This window comes from Lynx rufus, unplaced genomic scaffold, assembly GCF_022079265.1.
Source record: "Lynx rufus isolate CCGP_SWC_20201006 ecotype Redwood Valley unplaced genomic scaffold, mLynRuf1.p SCAF_23, whole genome shotgun sequence".
Taxonomy (NCBI): Eukaryota; Metazoa; Chordata; class Mammalia; order Carnivora; family Felidae; genus Lynx; species Lynx rufus.
In genome coordinates this window covers 18,768,149-18,788,074 of record NW_025814838.1, presented here as the reverse complement: position 1 = coordinate 18,788,074, position 19,926 = coordinate 18,768,149, and the positions used below count along the sequence as shown (strand labels likewise).

Below are 19,926 nucleotides of genomic sequence, written 5' to 3'. Positions count from 1 at the left end.
GAGCCTCTGTCTTATTTATCCACTTAAGCTGTCCACCTGTTTCCTCTGTGAATTTCTTCTATTTCAAGCATTTGAGTTACTTAAAAGTGAAAAGGTAATGTCAAGAGGGTATTTTAAATGATCAGTTGCCTTTATTTTACTCTCTCCTCTTCCTTCCCTCGACTAGCTTCAGCCTGGTTTGTGACATCACTGCATTTGCTCTGATGTAACCAAAATAGTTTTTTTTAAAGCATTCACTCTGTGCATGCCATTCTGACAGTGCTGGGAATGCAGTTCTCAGTAAAACAGACCTGGGTCTCTGCCCTCAAGGGCTTACATACCGTCCATTAGCCTCTAGGTCTGTATCTGCGTCCTATACTTTGTGGGGTCTGTAGCTCCGAAAATAGCCACCTGGCTTTTATTTCCTCCTTTTCATTGATTCTGCCACTCTGGGTCTGAGGTGTTCCCTCCGACTGCACGCAGCATTACAACTTCCCGCATATGATTTTGCCAACCGTTTATGCTGCCTAGCTGTTTTCGGCTCACTTTCAACGTTCGGTTGATACATCTGTTCTTCCAGAAAGCCTTGCTTGATAAACCATCGGGGATAAATGAGACCCTTTCGCTCCTTAGATTGATCTTCTTGTGGCACATATCCCCTTGCACTGCAAAGTCCTGGACTGTCCTGTGTATCCTTCCAGCTGGTAGCTGCAGAGATACCTGGCCTATGTCTGTCCTCGTCATTACTGTAGCCCCTGAACCTAGCAGGGGCTGCCCAGAAGATGCCTGATACTTAGCTACTGACACAATTGCATGAATCTGAAGCTCTTGCCTATTTGAATAGTTCATCGCCCTTGCTATCTGGCAGTCTTTCCTAATTTCATTTCTTCCAAGTCCAAGTATAATTCATTTTGTGACAGCCTTTTTTTTTCCAGTTGGCAAACTATTAGAGGCTAAAACTTATGCAACATACCATGAAAGACAAGGTCATATTTTATCATCTTTGCCTGTTTCTCTAACCAGATTAGACATCTCTCTACAAGTGAGGTGAATGCGAGCCAACAGATATTTATCATGTCAAACACCTGAGTACAAAATATGGAAGACAAAGAGGGAAGTGTTAAAGATGAATCCAACAAGTTCCTGTCCTGAAGGAGTTACACACTTCTGAAAGGCTGATGATAGTCATGTGAGGAAATTGGGTCATTAAAAATACGCTCAAATGTTTGGTTCTGTAAATTCGTTATAAACTATGTGTGGGTGGTAAGTACTTTCTGTGCCTTAACTGAGCCATGTCTCCTCAAGGTCATGGGGTTGTATCACCTATGCTGTGGAGGAGGACTTTCAGCTTTGAGGAGGACTGAAGAAGGAGAAATGTTGACTAGTGGCATTGGGAGACCAACTTTTCTGATGGATAGAAAAACCCAGTTTTCCTAACATGATTTGAAAGGAAATGGTGCTGAATCCATCCATGTGTAAGACAATGGTATCTACTCCTCCCACGGGTTTCCATCCAGAATGCTTACTTTTCCCTTTGCTGGAATATTTCATGATCTGTAACATTCCAGTGAAGAGAGTATATGATTCTCTTTCTAGCAATGTGACTTGATGCTCCCAATTTTCTAAATCTAGTGACAGACCCTCAGTGACATTCTTAGTAGGATGGTTTACTCAGCAACATCCATGGCAGACCTAGTACCCCTCTGAGCTACTTGGTGCTGTCTGTAGGTATAGTGACCTCCTCTCTTACAGAGACAATTGTCTCACACCAGATCTATCAATTTTCCTTTTTAGAAGAAGGTGGAGAATCCTTCAGATAGCTATGATGGAATAGGTAACAGGGATATCATCCCAAATCATATCTGCAGGGTACCTGGAAGCAAGCTATTTAAGGAAACAAAATCCATCCTTTTCTTTTTGTGGATTTGGCTAAAAGCAGTAGGATTAGCAATGGTGCAAGTCATTGAAATTAATCCTGAATGTGAAGTTGACGCTGATGTTACCCTGGTGGTGGTGTTAGTGGTGGTGAGAACGTTCCTCCTTCTTTAGAAAGTAGCTAGCAGGAGAGGAGACAGAACGTGACAGTTAAAGTCTGCTCCAGATTGAAGGTTTCCTCCGTGTCCAGGAGATGAAGAATCCTTGCTGAATTATAATTTAAAATGCATGTTCATTCTCTTATGAAAACAGTTTTTGCTAGTATTTATTTGCTTGCTCACCTGCCCTTCTGTCTGCATCACTATATGTGTGACAGGGGTGGGCAGCTCCAGCTGTCACTTGAGGATAGATGACAATGGTGACTTTGCCATGGTATTGATAGCAAAATACTCACAACAGCTGGGCTTTCACTGCCCTAACGTCTCATTGTGTTTGCAGCAATGTAAGGTAGTGGTCATAGAGTGTCCATTTCCTAATTTTGATAGTATGCTATAGTTATGCAAGACCTTACCTTTGGGGGAAACTGAGTAAAGGCTACACAGGAACTCCTTCTAATTTGTTTTTAAGCTTCCGGCTCTGAGTTCTGAACTGGATTGGTACAAAGAGGAGTTTCATCATGTGCTATCGGAGTGGCCTCGATTATTGGCTTAACCTTTCAAAGCCACCCATCTATAAAATGAACATAATGACTGTGAAAACATCATGGGACTGTGGGTTGCATTGAAGGAGTTACATTTATAGAACATTTAGGGCAGTGGCAAGTACATGTTATGAGCCCTTCTAATTATATTATCTTTGTTATTAATAATGTTACAATCACCATTATCATAATTAACCCTATTAATACTCACTTGGGTTCTAAATCTTGGGACAGCAGGAACAAAGATCTCATGTCTCTGGTAGCCTCTCACTTAGGCTGGGATACTTCAGTGATTTGCCCGAAAAATCTCAGAAAATGTTTTGTGATTGAATAGTACTACCATAACCCTTACAAGTACCATCCTTCACCTTGCCAACAGAGAGGTCAATCATAGCATATTTGAAAGTACCTCGGGTTTGGAAAAAGACTTGGATTTAAGGTCTGTATCTACCATGTAATAGCTTCAAGACCTTGTCCTTTCTTATCTGTGAGGTGGGTGTGATGAAAACAAGTTTATTAAAAATATACTTCCTGTCGAGATGAAGTTAAGTAATATATATATGTATATATAGTGACTAACATTGTCTGCTGCTCAGAAAGAGCTCAAATGAATACCAGCTGCTCTGGCTGTTATTTTTTTATTAATGATAGGAAATAATTAAGCATTCACAGCTAATTCATGGATAGACAGGTGAAGCCCGGTGATGCATGACCTTCTAACAAGAAGTCTTTCAGTACCGTGTTGGGATATCCTGGTGGGGAATTTTTTTTAATGGTACAGAGCAACATTTAATAGTTTGGGCTTGTTTCTCAGTGCCCTGAGGTCCTGGGTGAGTTGCACAGGTCTTGGTGTCAGTAAGCAAAGAGGATAAAGGGACTAACTTGGGCATTCAGTTTTCATTCGACAAAACTTCTGGATGTGTATGGGTGCATCCTACTGTTTGAAAAGCTTGAGACACTAGTGATGAAAAAAACAGATGAGGTTCCTGTTTACAGTCTACTTGGAGACAGACCTCAAAAAATATATAATATAAAAATGCATATAACATGAAAATCAAAAAGTATAGAATATTGCACTTTGACACGAGTTTTAAAGGACAAGTCAGGGTCCTCTGAGACCCTGGGGCAATGGTGAACAAGATAAGAAAACGTATCTTTTTAAGAGCCTGATGTTGTTGGTTGGGATCTTGACTTGTTCCAGAGACTGCTCATTTTTTTTTTTAACGTTCATTTATTTCTGAGACAGAGAGAGACAGAGCATGAACAGGGGAGGGGCAGAGAGAGAGGGAGACACAGAATCTGAAACAGGCTCCAGGCTCTGAGCGGTCAGCACAGAGCCCAACGCGGGGCTCGAACTCACGGACCATGAGATCATGACCTGAGCTGAAGTCGGACGCTTAACCGACCAAGCCACCCAGGCGCCCCTGCTGCTAATTTTTTAAGAGACCAGTGCTTTTCCCTTTGGAAATAGCACCTCATGAGCAACCCTATCAAGGCTCCTGACTTGCACAAAGTGCCATAAATATTTGATTGTCGCTGACTTTTAAGGACTTGAGAAAAACAACCTCTCCATTGCCTTCTGTGACTCCAAATGGAAAATCAGGATGGAACATTTTGCAAACATGACACGTCGTCATTGCTAGCCTGCCACCCACTCAGCTGGTTTGTATTTCTGGGCCTGGTGTTTGTCAGCCACAGCAAGATGGCTTCTGGCCTCTCTCTTGGTTCCCTGTTGAGGGGAGTGAAATGAAACAAATTGTTTTCACTTGAATCCATGACACAGATTCTTGTTATCATTGTTGTTTTGTTTGTTTTTGTGAGTTAGGGCCTCAGAGCAATCTCAGAGTTCTTTGTTCCGGAGATGCTTTTCTACAAGCTGGTATAGTTAGGGAAACCCAAGGTTTGTATGCTTACCTAATTGAGGTCACACTTGAACCCATTTCCGACTACTTTAGAATATAGAGCTTAGGAGTCCGATAGATGTAGCTAACTAGCCCTTGCCAGTTGTGTGCGTATGAGGAAGTGACTCCACCTCCCTTGGAGAGGGAATAACAGTTTTGGGTTTTTGTTAAAATAGGTAATGTTGACAAAGCTCCTTTGTTGAGTTTTATATTGTCAGTGCTGAGAACAATGACTGGTACCTAGTTAGTGCTCAAGAAAAATTTTCTTATTATCATCTCCATCATCTCCATCATCATCATCATCATCATCATCATCACCACCATCACCACCACCATTCTCATCACCGCTACTGCTGTCGTCATCATGATCATTATTTCCATCTTCATTATCATCACCACCCTCATCATGATCATCATCTCCAGCTTCATTTTAGTATGGATTCTGTGGCAGGAATTCATCAGTCAGACCAGATTAAGTTCAAATGTTGGTTCTGCCACTTAACTAATCTATTACGTCCAATAGGAGGACTTATTTTTCACTTGTTTGGAGCCTCAGTTCTCTTATCTTTAAAAGGTACCATAATATCTTCCTTAAGGGAATGATTGCAAGGATTAAAGTGCCTAGCACAGTGCAGGCCCATGGTAGGTTAGGACGCGACATACCTCTCCATGTATTCTGCAAAGGGTACACTTTGCTGGACTAGAAGGAGGGCTGATTTCCTCCCCACAGTAGGAAATGTTCTCACAGAACTTTTTAGATTATAAGACACATTTCTGTAGACTTTGTCTCCGAAAGCATTACAAGAGCCTCATTGGGAAGAAGAATATATATTACCGTTTGTATTTATAAATAAGGGAACTAGGGCACACAAAGGTTAAATGACTTGCCAATAATCCTACCATTATACTTCTGACTTCTTAACATTTGATTTCGATTCTATAGCTACACTACTAGTACAAGGTTAGATGGTAACAAACACTGGAAATTTCTAGCATGGTGTTTTTAATTTTATTTATTTTAGTGCAATCCATAAAAGATTTTACATTGCAACCCAATTCACCCACATAAAAGTTTCATGAAACCATACTAACTCTTACTATTCTATTCTATTCTGTTCTTTTCTTTTCCAGTGTGGTATAGTTGATTTCATTTAAAGAATGTTGGCGTGATAACTCCCTCCATGGATTTTACAACCCAAGGGATCTCACCTATAATTTGAAAAGCACAGAACACTGTCCCCCAGGACTGTGTGGCAGGATGACCTGGGGCAGCTCTGTGCAATGTCCCTGCCAGGATCCCACCCTCAGATAACTGAAGGCAGTAGGCCTGGGGTAGAGACCTGCAGTCCAATTTTCTTAATTAGAATACCCCCCACATGATTCTGATGGTCCACGGGCTGGGACCAGTGTCCTAGTGTGTCCACCTGATTATTTCCCCCTGGAATGCTCATCTCTATTGAGTGGTTTGTTGGCTGCTGTTTTGAGCATTTTCTCCATCTCTCCCAAAGCATACTTCACCAGGGAGTCTGTCTGTCTTGATCTTGTCCCTCTTTCCCAAAAGTTTGGCTCTTCACTTATCTGTGGGCACAGGGAGCTTATGGCTCCTGAGAGTGAGTGCTGAATCCAAGTGATGGGTTGGGGCTGGGGACAGAAGGGGCCCTGGTCCTCTGTGGGTGGCACCTCTTTGATGGGGGCTGACCCGTCTCTGTAAGGAACCTGCGTGGGCTGCTTATTTGATTCTGCATCAGAGGTGTCTCAGCAGTGTGATCAAAAATGGAAATGGAAGGATGGCACAAATACTGTGTATCCAGATTTTCTTTCCAACCCTGGGGAGCTGGGAAGTAAAACAAAACAAAAAAAAAAATCACCCAGAGGCTACCTGAACTAGCAGCACACCAGCAGGAAGGTTGAATTCTTCCAGGCAACCTCTCCTGCCCTAAACCCTCCTCTGTTATACAATTTAATTACACGTTTAATCACTTCGGAAACCCCATCCATTCCCTCCAGTGTAGCGAGATCTCTCCTCTCTTGGCAGGGTGGCTTGGTGATAAGCACCTGTCCACGGGAAGGGTGGATGGGACTCTTGAAACTCTCCCTGGGTGAGCAAGGAAGTCATGGCCAAATGAAAACTGAGATTGTTTTGACATTTCACTCTGGTTGTTGTAGCTTTAATAATAAAGAAAGAACAAAGTATTTGTGGCTTTAAATAGAGAGGCTGCAGCATTTGGCATTGAAATCACTGGGGATTTTTTTGTACGTGGTTTTGTTTTTGCTCATTTGAAAGAGAAGGAAAAAAACGAGCTAAGAGGAGAAAAAGTTCAAGAAAAGAAGAAAGCAAGACCCCTCTACTTGTCCTATGTAGCTCTGATTACCAATGGGATTTGGGAGTCATCTCTGGCTTCCTTTCTTGAAAACCTGCTGCCCCTCTTGAATGCAGGGTCCATAGGGACACAGGTGGTCTTGAGTCTTGCTTGCCATGTTATTGGATGTGATGAATGAATCTGTTTATATAGCGCACACTATAAGCCAAGCCCTGAGTGTGTTTGTTTTGTTTATGATTTGGTTTTTATTTTGACCCTTGCAATCACACTGTGAAGTCACTCATCATCATCCCAACTAAACAGAAGCCAAAACTGGAGCCCAGAGCGTTGCAACTACTTGCCTAAGGTCACACAGCTAGTCTGCAAAGGAGCTGGGCTTCCAAATCTTCCAAAGCATCGTCAGTTACAGTATTTTAAGATCAGTTTACAATTAACCACGCAGCTTTGTTATAAATGCATTCCCTCTGTTCTCGGGGTGTTTCTTTAAATTTTCCTATCCGCATCCCTCTGTCTCTGAGCTCTTTCTTCATCCCGCCTCTGCCTCTTTCCAGCTACCCCCGGTACCCCCACCTCTCTTAAAAATATAAAACAAAATAGGATAGTAAGCAAGCTCCCCGGTGGATTTCATAACTTTGCATATCATATATTTAGTTTAGTAATGAAAAATTCCAGCTCCAGGCAATGCATAGGATACCATTTCTAATGTTTTTTAAACAGCTATTAATGTAGGCGAGCGCTCTGTGTGTGTGTGTGTGTGTGTGTGTGTGTGTGTGTGTTCTTCCTCCTCTATATAATCATCTGCTCAGTGTGCACCCTGAAACTGAGAACAGGAGCCAGAGGAGGGGCGAGCCGTGATTGATGGGCCAGGCCTCGCTGGCGGAAAGAGTCCCATCTGGGGTTGGTTTTGGGAGCAGTCAGATGTTGAGGGGGAGGTCAGCCAGGCGGCCTCAGCTCCCCTCCTTCAACACCCAGCCATCCACACGTTGCACAGAGCGCACACCCTCGCTCGTAACTGAGGCTTGCTTTGGGCAGATGCTTTGTGGTGTGGGGCTAGAACAGCTGCTAAGTTTATGGAGGAGAAAGGAAGCAGGATGGTACAGCAGGTATTTTTCCTGATTTTATATTTCACTCGAAATTGTGAATTTGAATGAAGCTGAAGCCTTTCCTCGCGTTAAGTCTCTGTTGCTCTCTGCGATACGTACTCTGCTCCTTGAATCCTGCTCGGAGGTGGGGAGAGGATTTCAGCCAAGAGAGTGTGTGTGTGTGTGTGTGTGTGTGTGTGTGTGTGTGTGTGTGTCGGCTTTCTGCTTGGTGTGTCGAACTGAGCTGGTCCTAGAACCAGCAGGTTAATGGTGTAATTTTGCATTTTCTTCTTTGTTTCAATGCCCCCGGGGGCATGATACAGCTTAGCTCTTTTCAGTCAGGCACTGGAGGCTTTCTCTGAATGTGCGCAATTCCTTGCCCGAGAACTAGAACAGACCATGCTACAAAACTAAAGTCAAACAGTCAGCAAGACCGACAACTGCAGGCAGGCAGCCCGGAAGGGAGGGTTTCCTCCAGGAGTCCAGGTTGGTGGGGGGTCCCTCCGGGAGTGGCTGCTTTTCTTGGCTGTGCGGATGGATGCAATCACTGTTTTACCAGGGCTGGACAATCCCTGGGCATGTCTTCATTATAAGGACTGTGTTTAGGCCAGAAGGGATTTCTCAGGGCAAGAAATGCACTGGGGACAAATCAATTCCAGAAGCTAAAGGGGAAAAGATGATTTGAGAAGTTGGACTATTAAAGCTGGGGAGGCACACGCATGCACACAGAAAACAATACTTCATTATTTTAAAGTCCACGTTGGCTCTGAAAGCAGGCACCCTCCCCTCTCATTGAGAGTCAGGCAGTTACCGTGAAAAGAACATCCCCACTTTGTGCTCTGCTACGTAAAGACGATTCCTCAGTTGAAATGTGGTTTGCATTAGATTTGGGGCCAAAATATTTTGCAAAGTCTGATGTGTTTCCACCCTTTGTTCTCTTATTGCTTTCTAAAAACTACTTTATTAAACCCCTCAGGGCAATGAATTGGGAGAAGGAGATGTCTAGGGGGGAAAAAAAAAGAACAAACAAAAACCAAAGCCAAAAAAAACAAAAACAAAAAACCTCGCATTTTCTCTCTGACTCTATCTCCTGAGCCCACCTCGGAAAGGAAATTAAGGATGCAGGATGTTCCAGTGACCAAAGCAGTCCTCCTGTGTTTGAAGACGCCTCTCTGAAAGTCTGCATGCGGTAGAGTCAACATACTATACTAATAGTCAGATTACGGTGTTTGTCTTAAAATAGCAGTAATATCCTGGCTATTTCATGCTTCAGTAAAATATTTAAATTGAAATGGCATTTATTTTTGCTTTGGTGACTCAGACTTGGTTGCATTTTAATAATCCTCTTGTGCTCAGTAACTGGAATCCAAGCTACCCATTGGGGTGTCTCGGGTAATGATGGGGTCCCACATCAGCCTGCTGTTGTTGAGTCTCTGCTTTAATTGAGGCTTGGTTGACCGAGGACAAGGAAGTTTCCTCTACGTTCCTAATCAATGTTCTTTATTTGAAGTTTCTGTCCGGTTCTGCAGCAGCAATAGTGGATGTTAAAACAGTCTTGGTTTAAAAAAAAAAAAAAAAAAATTGTGTATTTGTCAGCAACCTAGGAAAGTCCAGGCACTGAAAATTTGATGTTAGGTTTGCAGATCTCTTGAAGCACTTGCTCGGTGATGTGGGGGTTCTGTGAAAGGCAGAATCACCCTCCTCATCACCTCGGAACACCCACAGGCACCCTGACTCAGTAGATATCAGAATCTCTGTGATCATTCCACTTATTTAGGGAAAGGTGGGGGTTTGGCATCGGAGGTAGAAGAAAGGCGGCTTCTACAAATGAGGGAATGTCTAGCCGGAACGCTCCAAATAATTTTGTCTGTCACTGTCACCTACGTGAAGTTGGCCTCAGCTTTCAACCAGGATCCTGTTCATGTGCCCAAGATTTGCCTTGACCTGGAGTGCCAAAGGTGCCCTTAACGCAAATGTATTTTTCCAGAAAACACACTTCAGCCAAGCTCAGAATCCAGGAACATCACTAGGGAGGAAACAAAGACATCTCTGAAGCCATTTGAAGGTGAAAAATAATTCCACAGGAAGTACAATGATCTTAATTAAATATTAGCTGTAATTAGCCCAAATTGCAAATGTTGGGAATATTAATTAGGGTCTCTCTGGAATGGCTGTCAGTGTTAACAAGTAACTGTGGGAGGTCCCACTAACATCTGTTTGAGGCCTTCAGGAACAGGAGTACAGTCCAGAGCCCCGTGGACCCAAATGCTTGCTACCCATGGGCTCCTGGGTGGCCACGGACACAACCCTAGGGCTCAGTGCCTTGGGTGTGCCAGAACGCACAAGGTTTGGTAGAGGTTGGCAGCCTGTCCCCAGCTGGCCCTTCTCTTTCCTAGGATGGCCTCAGAGCCTCATGAAGCTCTGAGCTTAGATGGCACAAATTTCCCAGGCCTCTGCTCTAACCCTCCCCAGGGGCTAATCCAGCTACTGGGACACTGGTATTTTTGTCCCACATCCCCCAGCACCTGCCTTCCTGGAGGGTGAGTTGCAGGTCTTGAGGCCACAGGTGTATGTATGACAGAGAGAGGTATGTTTAAAAATGGGAATGAATGTTGCCACCAGCAGATAGCCTTGGCAGATGAGAGATACCCAGGCTGTAGTTCAGCTCCCAGCTTCCCTAAGAGCTGTTGCCGTGACCTTGCAAAATCCATCCTAGTTCTGGGCTGCAGGGTACTCCACAGCAAAGTACCATGGGATGGAAGATATAGCATGTGCGTGCAGAGCAGGGAATCCGGGTCTGGGCACAGTGAACACTTGGGGCTCGGCCTGTCCCGTGCATTGTAGGGGCTTCAGCACCATCCTTGGCCTTTACCCTCTAGACATCATCGGCAACCTTTCCCCCCACTGTTGGCAACCAAAAGTGTCTGCACACACTGTCACCTGTCCCCCAGGGAGCGGTCACCCTGTGTAGGAAATACTGATGCAGGGGCACCTGGCTGGTCAGTCAGTTGAGCGTCTGACTTCGGCTCAGGTCATGATCTCGCAGTTCGTGAGATCGAGCTCTGCATCAGGCTGAGTGCTGACAGCTCGGAGCCTGGAGCCTGCTTCGGATTCTGTGTCTCCCTCTCTCTCTGCCCCTCCCTGCTCATTCTCTCTCTGTCTCTCTCAAAAATAAAATTCACATTAAAATTAATTAACATAACATAACATATAACAGAACATAACAGAACATAACAGAACATAACAGAACATAACATAACATAACATAACATAAAGAAGTACTGATTTAAAGCCCCCAGCACAGTGCCTGGCGCCTTCCAGGCCTGAGAAGAAAGCAGCATCCATCAGGGTGCCTTCTGAGCACCTGTGAGGAGAGGGATGCCTCTCCCCTGAGCACAGAAGCCTGAGGCCCTCATGGATGTCCCCCTCTGTAGCCCACTGTGCTGAGAGTGAAGCCTGCATGTGTGTGTGCTTAGACGTGCAGAGATGGAAACCACGTTCTGAAGAAGACTGACTCCTCCATTGGGTGCCATCTTCATAGCTGAGCGTCCCTCCTTGGTTCTAGGGAGAATAGGGAGAATGCACCCCCCTTCACTCTCTCCCGGTTTAACTTCCAGCTTTATTTCCTGCCCAAACTATTTATGCGATGGTGGCTTCTTAATTGACATCCCCATATTTAGTGATACCTTGACCACCTTGATTGGAAAACTTTTCTGCAAAGAGCAAGATGGTTAAATAGTTTCGGTTTTGTGGGTCTCTCACAGCTACTCGACTCTGCCGTTATAGCACAATGAACATGGCTGTGTCTCAGTAAAAGTTTATTTACAAAACGACCAGTGGGCCAGATTTGTCTCATGGGTCATTTGCCAACCCCTTTCCTACTCCCCCCGACCCACCCTATGGCCTGCTGCCAGGCTAAGCTCCACAGAGCCCAAAGTTCATCATTCAAGCATGCATTCACTTAGCAAGTGCTTATAAATGCCTACGTTGTAGCTAGCATGCTGTGGGACCCTGGATAGGCACTGTAGAATGTGACACTATCCCCAGCCCTTAGGACTCTCTCCAGTGGCAGCCCTAGGAGTCATGTGAGATGTGGCCACAAGTTCCAGGGGAGCATAGAGGACACACAGCTGAAGTGGGCTCGGTGTCAGGGAAATCTGGCTGGAGGACTTGTTCAGGGACCCAAAAGGGCAGTCGAGACTAGCCAGGAAAGGGAGTAGCGAGGGCTTTCCAGGCACAGGGGCAAGTGAATGGGTAGAGTTGATGCTGTTGAGAGTTGGAGCACCCGTCAGCTTCCTGAGGGCAGGCTCCTCTCCTCTTGAAGCAGAGAGAGCCCAGATCCTAAGATTAAGCCTCTGATGGTTTTTGGAAACCTGGTGGTGGGGGCAGGGAGGGGCGGGCAGGTCACTCTTCCTGAGATTGCTCTGCCGTGCAGAGAGGCCACATGGGCATAGGTGTTGCCATAAAACCGTTTTCTGCTGAAGACACAGGAGGGAAAGCTTTTCTTTATGTGACCATCTCCCTGCCATTGCTGGGCACTTCATACTCCCCCCTGGGGCCACCCCTGGAGTCTTCCCAAGTCTGACTTTTGTTTCAAACATGCGCCAGATCGAAGGTAGGGGGGAGTGAAACAGGCCTTTGGCCAGAAGTAGAATCTGGCACAATGAATTTCCCTTTGGAGGGTTCTCAAGGTCTGATCAGCATTGCCTGGAATCTGTGTACAGAGGGATATGTTGCTTGAGCAGCCCTGTAGAGTAGAAGGGTGCAAGTTGGCTTATAAACAGGAGAGGATGTTTTTGTTCTTCTTAGTCCAGACTCTTTTGGTTGTAAGTAACATGGAAAAAAAACCTATCTTAAACGAAATGAGACATTTACTGATGCGTGGAAGGAAAGCAAACAGTGGTGTTACTAACCACAGGTAGAGCTGGATCCCAGACTTGATATGATGTCGCCAGGACTCAGTTCACTTGCTTCTCAGTTTCTGGGCTCCGTCGTCTGCTGGGTGTGGCTTCTGCTTTAGGTGGTCCGGTTTCAAGGGGCCACCGGGGGACTGAATTGTTTTTATAGCCCTCCGATTAGCCGGGGCGTCCTGTGTCTGGAGGTAATCTGAGGCAGGTCTCAGCCACGTCTGTGCTCTCTGGGCTGAGAGTGGAAGTGTCTCTTCAAAGAAAACCAGGTGCTGTTCTTGAAGAGAAGACAAAAGCACACTGAGCAGCAAGGACCCTGCGTGTCCCCTGTGGCTTCCTGAAGAAGGTCAGGGTTAACTCTCCATGGGCAGGGATCCAGCCACAGCGCAGGCAGACCCTGCTCAGCCCCAGACGCTAGGAAAAGATGCTAGAAAGCAAGCAATGGCTGTGCATTTCTGCTTCCAGTGGCCCAGGCATTTGGAGACGTTCAGCTGGGGGAGGAAAGGGCGTGATGGGAATGTTTTCACTTGTAAAATGGTTTAAACTTATCCTAAGCTTCGTTCTCTTCAAAGTGTCATCTTTAACATTCTAATTAAGGTCCCCTCTAAACAAATGCACAAGCTCTGTGCGCTGCTCCAAGAATAAATTTTTTTTCTCCCCTTCTATGTCATAATGTTTTTGCCGCACTCAAGTTGCTTTAGCTGAAGAGGTTCTCAAATGTTGGTGGCGGGGACTGAGGAGATGTGAGCAATCCTGACATTTTTGCCCTAGTATCATTATAGGAGGGCTGAAGTCACATCTAATTGACCACAGACAATGGAAGAGGCAGCTCTTTGGTGTGCTTAATTGCTAAGCTTCTCTCTCTCTGACCGTGCAATCCCATCTCTTGAGACCATGAAAAATTTGGCCCCCTGGGTTACAGTTTCTGATGGTGTGTGTGTGTGTGTGTGTGTGTGTGTGTGTGTGTGTAGGGTAGTAGAGTTATAAGGGTAGGGGTGGGGCGGAGAGAGATAGATATTTCCTGAAATGGAAGCATTTGAATTCAGGTTTTTTTTTTTTAATTCTTTTGACTTGACTGTAATTATCACACTGCATGTTTTGCCTAGATTGGAAGGGTGAATTGTTATATAATACTCTGTGCTTATAAAAAAAAAAAAAAAAGGCAAGGGGTGGGGGGAGGCATTTAGACTAATGAGGCTGAGTGAAGTCCAGCATTTTGAAAAGATACTTAAAATGGTGAACACAGTATCACAGAGTGCCATCTTTGTCCAAATTAGGCCTTGACTTTCCATTGGCTGCTTCATATTGGCACTGGGAACATCACACACACACACACACACACACACACACACACGCACACTGTGACCATTAAAAGGACCCCTCCATCCCATTATGTGAGCCAAGTCACATAAAACTTTGATTAAATTCAAACGCTTAGATGAATTGTGTCTCTTCTCAAGAACACACACGTTCAATTTAATCTCTCTCTTGGCATTTTAAGTATCAAATCAAGTCTCTGCTGTCACTGGAGACAACTACATGCTCACATGTTCCAAAATGGGGATGAAATAAGGAGGATCTGCCAGAAAAATCCAATCGAGCAGGGCACAGACCCTCCCACTCCTTGGCTATGGGGCTGGATGGCTTGGGGAATGTGACTTCCCTGCACCTTTCTGAGCCTTGATTTCTGCATCTGCGCAATGGGGTTAGGTCTATATAAATGACAGGTACTATTTCCTTATAGAGTCTGGTGAAGATTAAGTGGGATGTATCCATCTCAGGCTCTTGGCACAGTGCTGGCACCTGCAGAGTGTCGGGGGAGCGCTCATCCTTGGGCCCCAGGGAGAGGTTCTGCCTGGTTCGTGCTCACGGTGTTTCGCCTTGTCTCCCCCTTTCTGATTTTCCAGGGTAATCAGGAAGCAGCAGCTGCCCCGGACACCATGGCTCAGCCTTACGCTTCGGCCCAGTTTGCTCCCCCCCAGAACGGCATCCCCGCGGAATACACGGCCCCTCATCCCCACCCCGCACCGGAGTACACGGGCCAGACCACCGTCCCGGAGCACACGTTAAACCTGTATCCTCCCGCCCAGACGCACTCCGAGCAGAGCGCAGCGGACACGAGCGCGCAGACCGTGTCCGGCACCGCCACAGTAAGTGGGCGCCGGTCCCGGGGAGGGGGGAGGGGGCAGTGGCGGCCGGGCGCACCCCCCCCCACCGAGGCTCCTGTAGCGGAGCAACCCCTGAGCCCGCCCCTGTCGCCGCGGCTCGTAGAATTCACCTGTCTGCAGGCCTCCTCTCATGTTGCCTACTGAAATCAATGCTTTTTCCCTTAACTTTATTCGTGAGGGGAAACTCTCATCTAATTTCTGTTCCTGTTGTTCTCCCTTTTCTGGAATCCTGTCCTCTCAGTAGGATGATACACTGCGTGATTTTTTAAACAGCTTTATGGAGATATAATTTATATACCATAAAATTCACCAGTTTCCGGTGCACAAATCACCGATTCCTAGTATACTTGCAGAGTTGTGCAACCATTTGGCACAGTCTAATCTCGGAATATTTCTGTCCCCCGGAAAGAGACCTCATGCGTGGTCACAGCTCCTGCCCATGTCGGCCCCTGTCGTCTTCAGCCTCCTTAGCCTTCTTCATGCCTTTGAGATTCACCTGTGTTCTTTTGTGTTTTCTGGGAGCCCTAGGGTGGGGGAGGCCTGGACTGCAAAGGGGAGCGCCAGAGAATTTTGCTGGGCTCATGGAATCTTCTGTATTTTGATGGTGGCTGTTTGTTTACGTGACTTTATGCACCAAAGAGAGTACATTTCATTGCATGTGAATGCATTCCGGGGATTAAAAGCAAGCCAACAAACAAAAAAGATGCATTTTTTCACCACCGTAAGTTAAAAACCACCATTGTTGGCTACTAGTCAAAGATAAGCCTAAAGAAAACTAATTGTTAAAATTAAACACTTGTTCGTTTGTGCATAGCCTAAAATCACCCCGCATATACCACAAGATGTATCTGTACATTTGAGAGGTTCTGAGGAATTCTTTACAAGCACACCAGGCCTGTAGTCCGGAACATTTTATAGATGGAAGGCAACTGTGCCTCTTTCTCCTGCCCCCAGGCCTCTGAAAAACCAGAACTTGTGAAGGAATTTCTTGGTTTGAAGCAGGAGGGTTTTACGTTTGGAGGTTAGGTTCGGAGATTTTTAAAAATAGTATACACTCTAACATTGTGTGTTGCCTGTCTCCCCTTTTTTAATTGTGGTAAAATACGTCTATGAGGTGAATTTTACCACTTCAACCAGTGTTGTGTGTATAATTCAGTGGGGTTGAGAAACTCACAGCTCAGTGCAGCTATCACTGTATCTAGTTCCAGAACATTTTCATCTCCCCAGGAGGAAACGCTCTACCCATTAAGCAGACGATCGACATTCCTGCAAATGTGCTTTCTGCCCGTATGGATTTGCCTATTCTAGGCATTTCATAAAAAATGGGATCACACCATGTACGACCTTTTGTGACTGGCTTCTTTTACTTAATAGAATGTTTTCAGGGTTCATCCACACTGTAGCACGTATCAGTACTTTATTCCCTTCTGTGACTGAATATAATTCCATTTTATGGATATGCCACTCTTGTTTGTACCTCCATTCACTGATGGGCATTTGGGTTGTTTCCACCTTTGGAGTTTTGTGATTAGTGCTGCTATTGCCTGTCTATAGCTGGCTGTTCAAACTTAGGGATGCGTTCATTTAATGGGTTTGCTGGTTTAGCAGGTGTTTGTTACTATTGTGTTGACTACCAGGTTATAGTGATGGTGTTGCCATTTATTTGTTTTGGGTTATTCTGTGACAGTCAACGATGGTAGGGCTTCAGAAGGTTATCTTAGGACTAAAAAAGAGGTAATAATGCCCAATCAGACACTATCTATTAAGCCTCAATTCACGCCAAGTGTACTAACCTGCTGTGGAAGATTCATTCGTTCATGAATATTTTTAAGCATCTACTGTGGCCAGGACTCATCCCAGCGATGTGGTTGAATGGAACAGAAATGATCCTTTCCCTCTTATAACTTTGCATGACAGTCATAGAGTGAGCATGTGTCATTCAAACAGCTTGTATAAACACAAACTGTGATACCTGCTCTTAAGAAAACGACAGGTGCCATGGAGGATAAAGATTATGGGTACTGCCTGCAGATGAGTAGTCTAGGATGATGCCTTTAAGAAGATGTTAAGATGAGAAGACACACTTTCCAGGCAGAAGGAATATCAAGGCCAGTAATGCCAAGGTTGAAAAGATCTTGGCTTATTCAAAGATTTAAAAAGAGGCCAGGGTGAAGAAGGTTTGGGGGTGCAGTGGCAAAGGATGGAATGGGGCAGTCACCAGGGATCATACCCCACAGGCCTGGTAGATTTGATCAGTGGATAGACTTCCACATTAGGGGCAATGGGAACCGTTGAAAAGAGTTTAAGCCAGAAGAAATGAAATTTTAGAAGGGTTAATGATGCATACCTAAAAAGAGATCTTAGTCCATTTGGGATGTTGTGATGCTCAATGTCCTTCTCTCACAGAAAGAACTCTTTAGAGATCAACACAAAGTTAAACAGGGAGTTGGGTGTCCATAGTGGCCCAGGCACTGCGGCACTGTGAAACAGTGAGCAGGCGCACTCTCCGTTCTATTATGATTGTAATGTGGCAAACTGTAGAACATAGATGTTTAAGGCTTTAGTGTATTTCTGTGATGGGACACTTGTGGGGGGATGTCCCTCCACATCATGGTTGAAGGAATATACATTTCATAATCTTCTGGTTGCTAGTAACAGAAAATCAGCAGGGAATGTATTGACTTTTACAACAAAAAGTCTTAGAGGTGGGCTGACTTTAGACACAGCTTGGTGTGGGGCACATACGTGTTAGGTTCCAACAAGATCCATTTCAGTCTCTTTTTCTTCCTGCTCAACTACATTCTCTAGTTTTCTGAGGTGGTCCCTGCAGCTCCTGACATCATACCACATTCCTAGGGAAAAGACCCTTGGGAATCACTCTCTTTCCCTGGTTTGCACAGGGTTGTATTCGTTCAGTGTCTGAAGCTGAGAATGGAGCCACGGAGGAGCCCCATAGCCAAATATAGAGACCAAAGATGGGCCTACCAGAGTCAGTGATAAGGTGCTTTGGATCTTCTCACTAGAGGTATTAAACAGAGAATCCGGTCAGAGCCAAGGGTGAGCCATTTGTATGGAGAGGCCAGAGTAGATACATTTGCCGAGTATAGGGAATGAAGAAAAGGGCAGGCAGATCCTTGAAAAACTCATAAGCGGTGAGGTTTGGAAGGCATGGAGCCAAGGGAGACATGAATGGGGTATCCCCTGGGTATCCAGTGTGGAAATTGAACCAGAAGAGTGTTGCCGGGGCAGCCTGGCAGGTGCAAATTCAGAAGACATTACTGAAGTTGCCATCACTGGAGACAGAGAAGAAGCAGTGCCCCTACAGTGTTGGGGAGAGATGCCAGGGGACCGGGAGTGGAGAAATAAATGGGAATGATTGGGGGTAGAGTGCACTATCCGTCGTAAGCACTTGGAGTAAAGAGAAAGAAAAGACAACAACTCAGGGGCGTAAGAATTCAGGGAAGCAATTTGTACAAGAATCAATTTCGGATCCTATTTTATGCCAAAGAGAAGGCGCCTGTGGGGCCAGGTGGTGGGGACAGGGAACAAGAGCTGGGGAATGATGACTCAGGTGACCAAGGGTGTACAAATAGAGCAGGTGGTCTAGGAAAGAAGAAGACATACTTTTTGTATAGCTTTATTAATATATAACTGACATACAATAACCTCTCTGTATTTACAGTGTGAAATGTGATGAGTGTTGACGTATGTACAGATGTTGTAACCAACATATCCATCACCCCCAAAGTTTTCTCATACCCCTCTGCAATCTTTCTACCTCATTCCCGGGGGAACCCACAGATCTGCTTCTTTCACTCTAGCTTAGTTGTTAATTTCTAGAATTTTATAGCAACAAAATCAAATGTTATGGGTTCTTTTTGCCTGGCTTCTCTCGGGGCTCACCGTCATTGCTTTTAGATTCATCTGACTTGTCCCATGTATCAGTAGCTCACTGCTTTTCATTGCTGAGTCGCAAACCATTGCGTGGATGTGCCACAATTTGTCAATCCCCTTACTTGTGGATGGGTACCTGGATTGTTTTCAGCTTTGGGCCGCTACAAATAAGGCATCTATGAACATTTGGAAACATTTCAGTTTTGAGACAGAAGAGATGCATCTGAGTCCATTTGGGCTGCTGTAACCAAATCCCACAGACTGTCTTATAAACAGCGGAAATGTGTTGCTCACAAATGTGGAGGCTGTAAGTCCAAGATCAAGGTACCAGTGTGGTCCAGTGAGGGCCCCTTCCTGGTTCATAGCCAGTGCCTTCTCCTGTGTCTTCACATGGTGAAAGAGGCAAGGCAGCTCTCTGGGTCTCCTTTTTAAGAATGCCAATCCCATTCATGAGGGTGCCACCTCATGACCTAATCACCCCCTAAAGCCCCAGCTCCTAACACCATCACTGGGGCTTTAGGATTCCAACATGTGAATAGGGAGAGGCAGGAACGTTCAGACCATAGCAAGAAGAAGGAGTGAATGTACCAGCACATGGAGAAATCTTAAGTCAGGAGATCCTGTGAGGAGCTCCTTCTCTGTTGCCTTCATGTTCTCAGTGACGAAGTCACTATCAGCTGACAGAGAGAAGCAGAGGAGTTGGGGAAGCAATGGATTTATTCCTGAAATTGAGCAAACATGTCAGGAGTTTGGCTCAGATGATTCCTAGAGTATCTGAGGGGCAACAAGTTCCTCTCGGAGCTGACAGAGTGTGAATTTGTGGAGGGTTAGTTACCTGGCCATTTGGTTTTCTCCAGCCATGTTTGGGGTTGGTGGGCGGGGGGCGGGGTGGGGTACATACTGTTGCAGGAAGTTTCAAAGAGGAACCATTATAAACTGAAGCAACGGGGCTTACCCAGCATTGGGGAGTAGCAGGAACATATAAGGGGCCATCTTGTTTTCTACTACAAATGATTCCATGCATATGCTTTTCTCTCTTGGCCAGTATGGAAGGTGCTTCTGCTGCCCATGACCTACTTTTCAGTTGGACTTTCATGAC

The 19,926-nt window shown here is 45.3% G+C and overlaps 1 protein-coding gene across 4 annotated transcripts in view; it reads left to right on the top strand.

Annotated features, from left to right (window-relative positions):
• RBFOX1 (RNA binding fox-1 homolog 1) overlaps nt 1–19,926 on the top strand; it is a 348,785-nt gene that overhangs the window by 152,884 nt on the left and 175,975 nt on the right. For 2 of the 4 annotated variants that reach the window (XM_047087515.1, XM_047087514.1), the window contains exon 2: nt 14,673–14,915. In XM_047087515.1, the coding sequence (XP_046943471.1) occupies nt 14,673–14,915 (243 nt within the window). Of the gene's footprint in view, nt 1–14,672; nt 14,916–19,151; nt 19,158–19,926 lie in introns of those variants that run through there. The other 2 variants (XM_047087517.1, XM_047087516.1) reach the window with 2 other exon arrangements.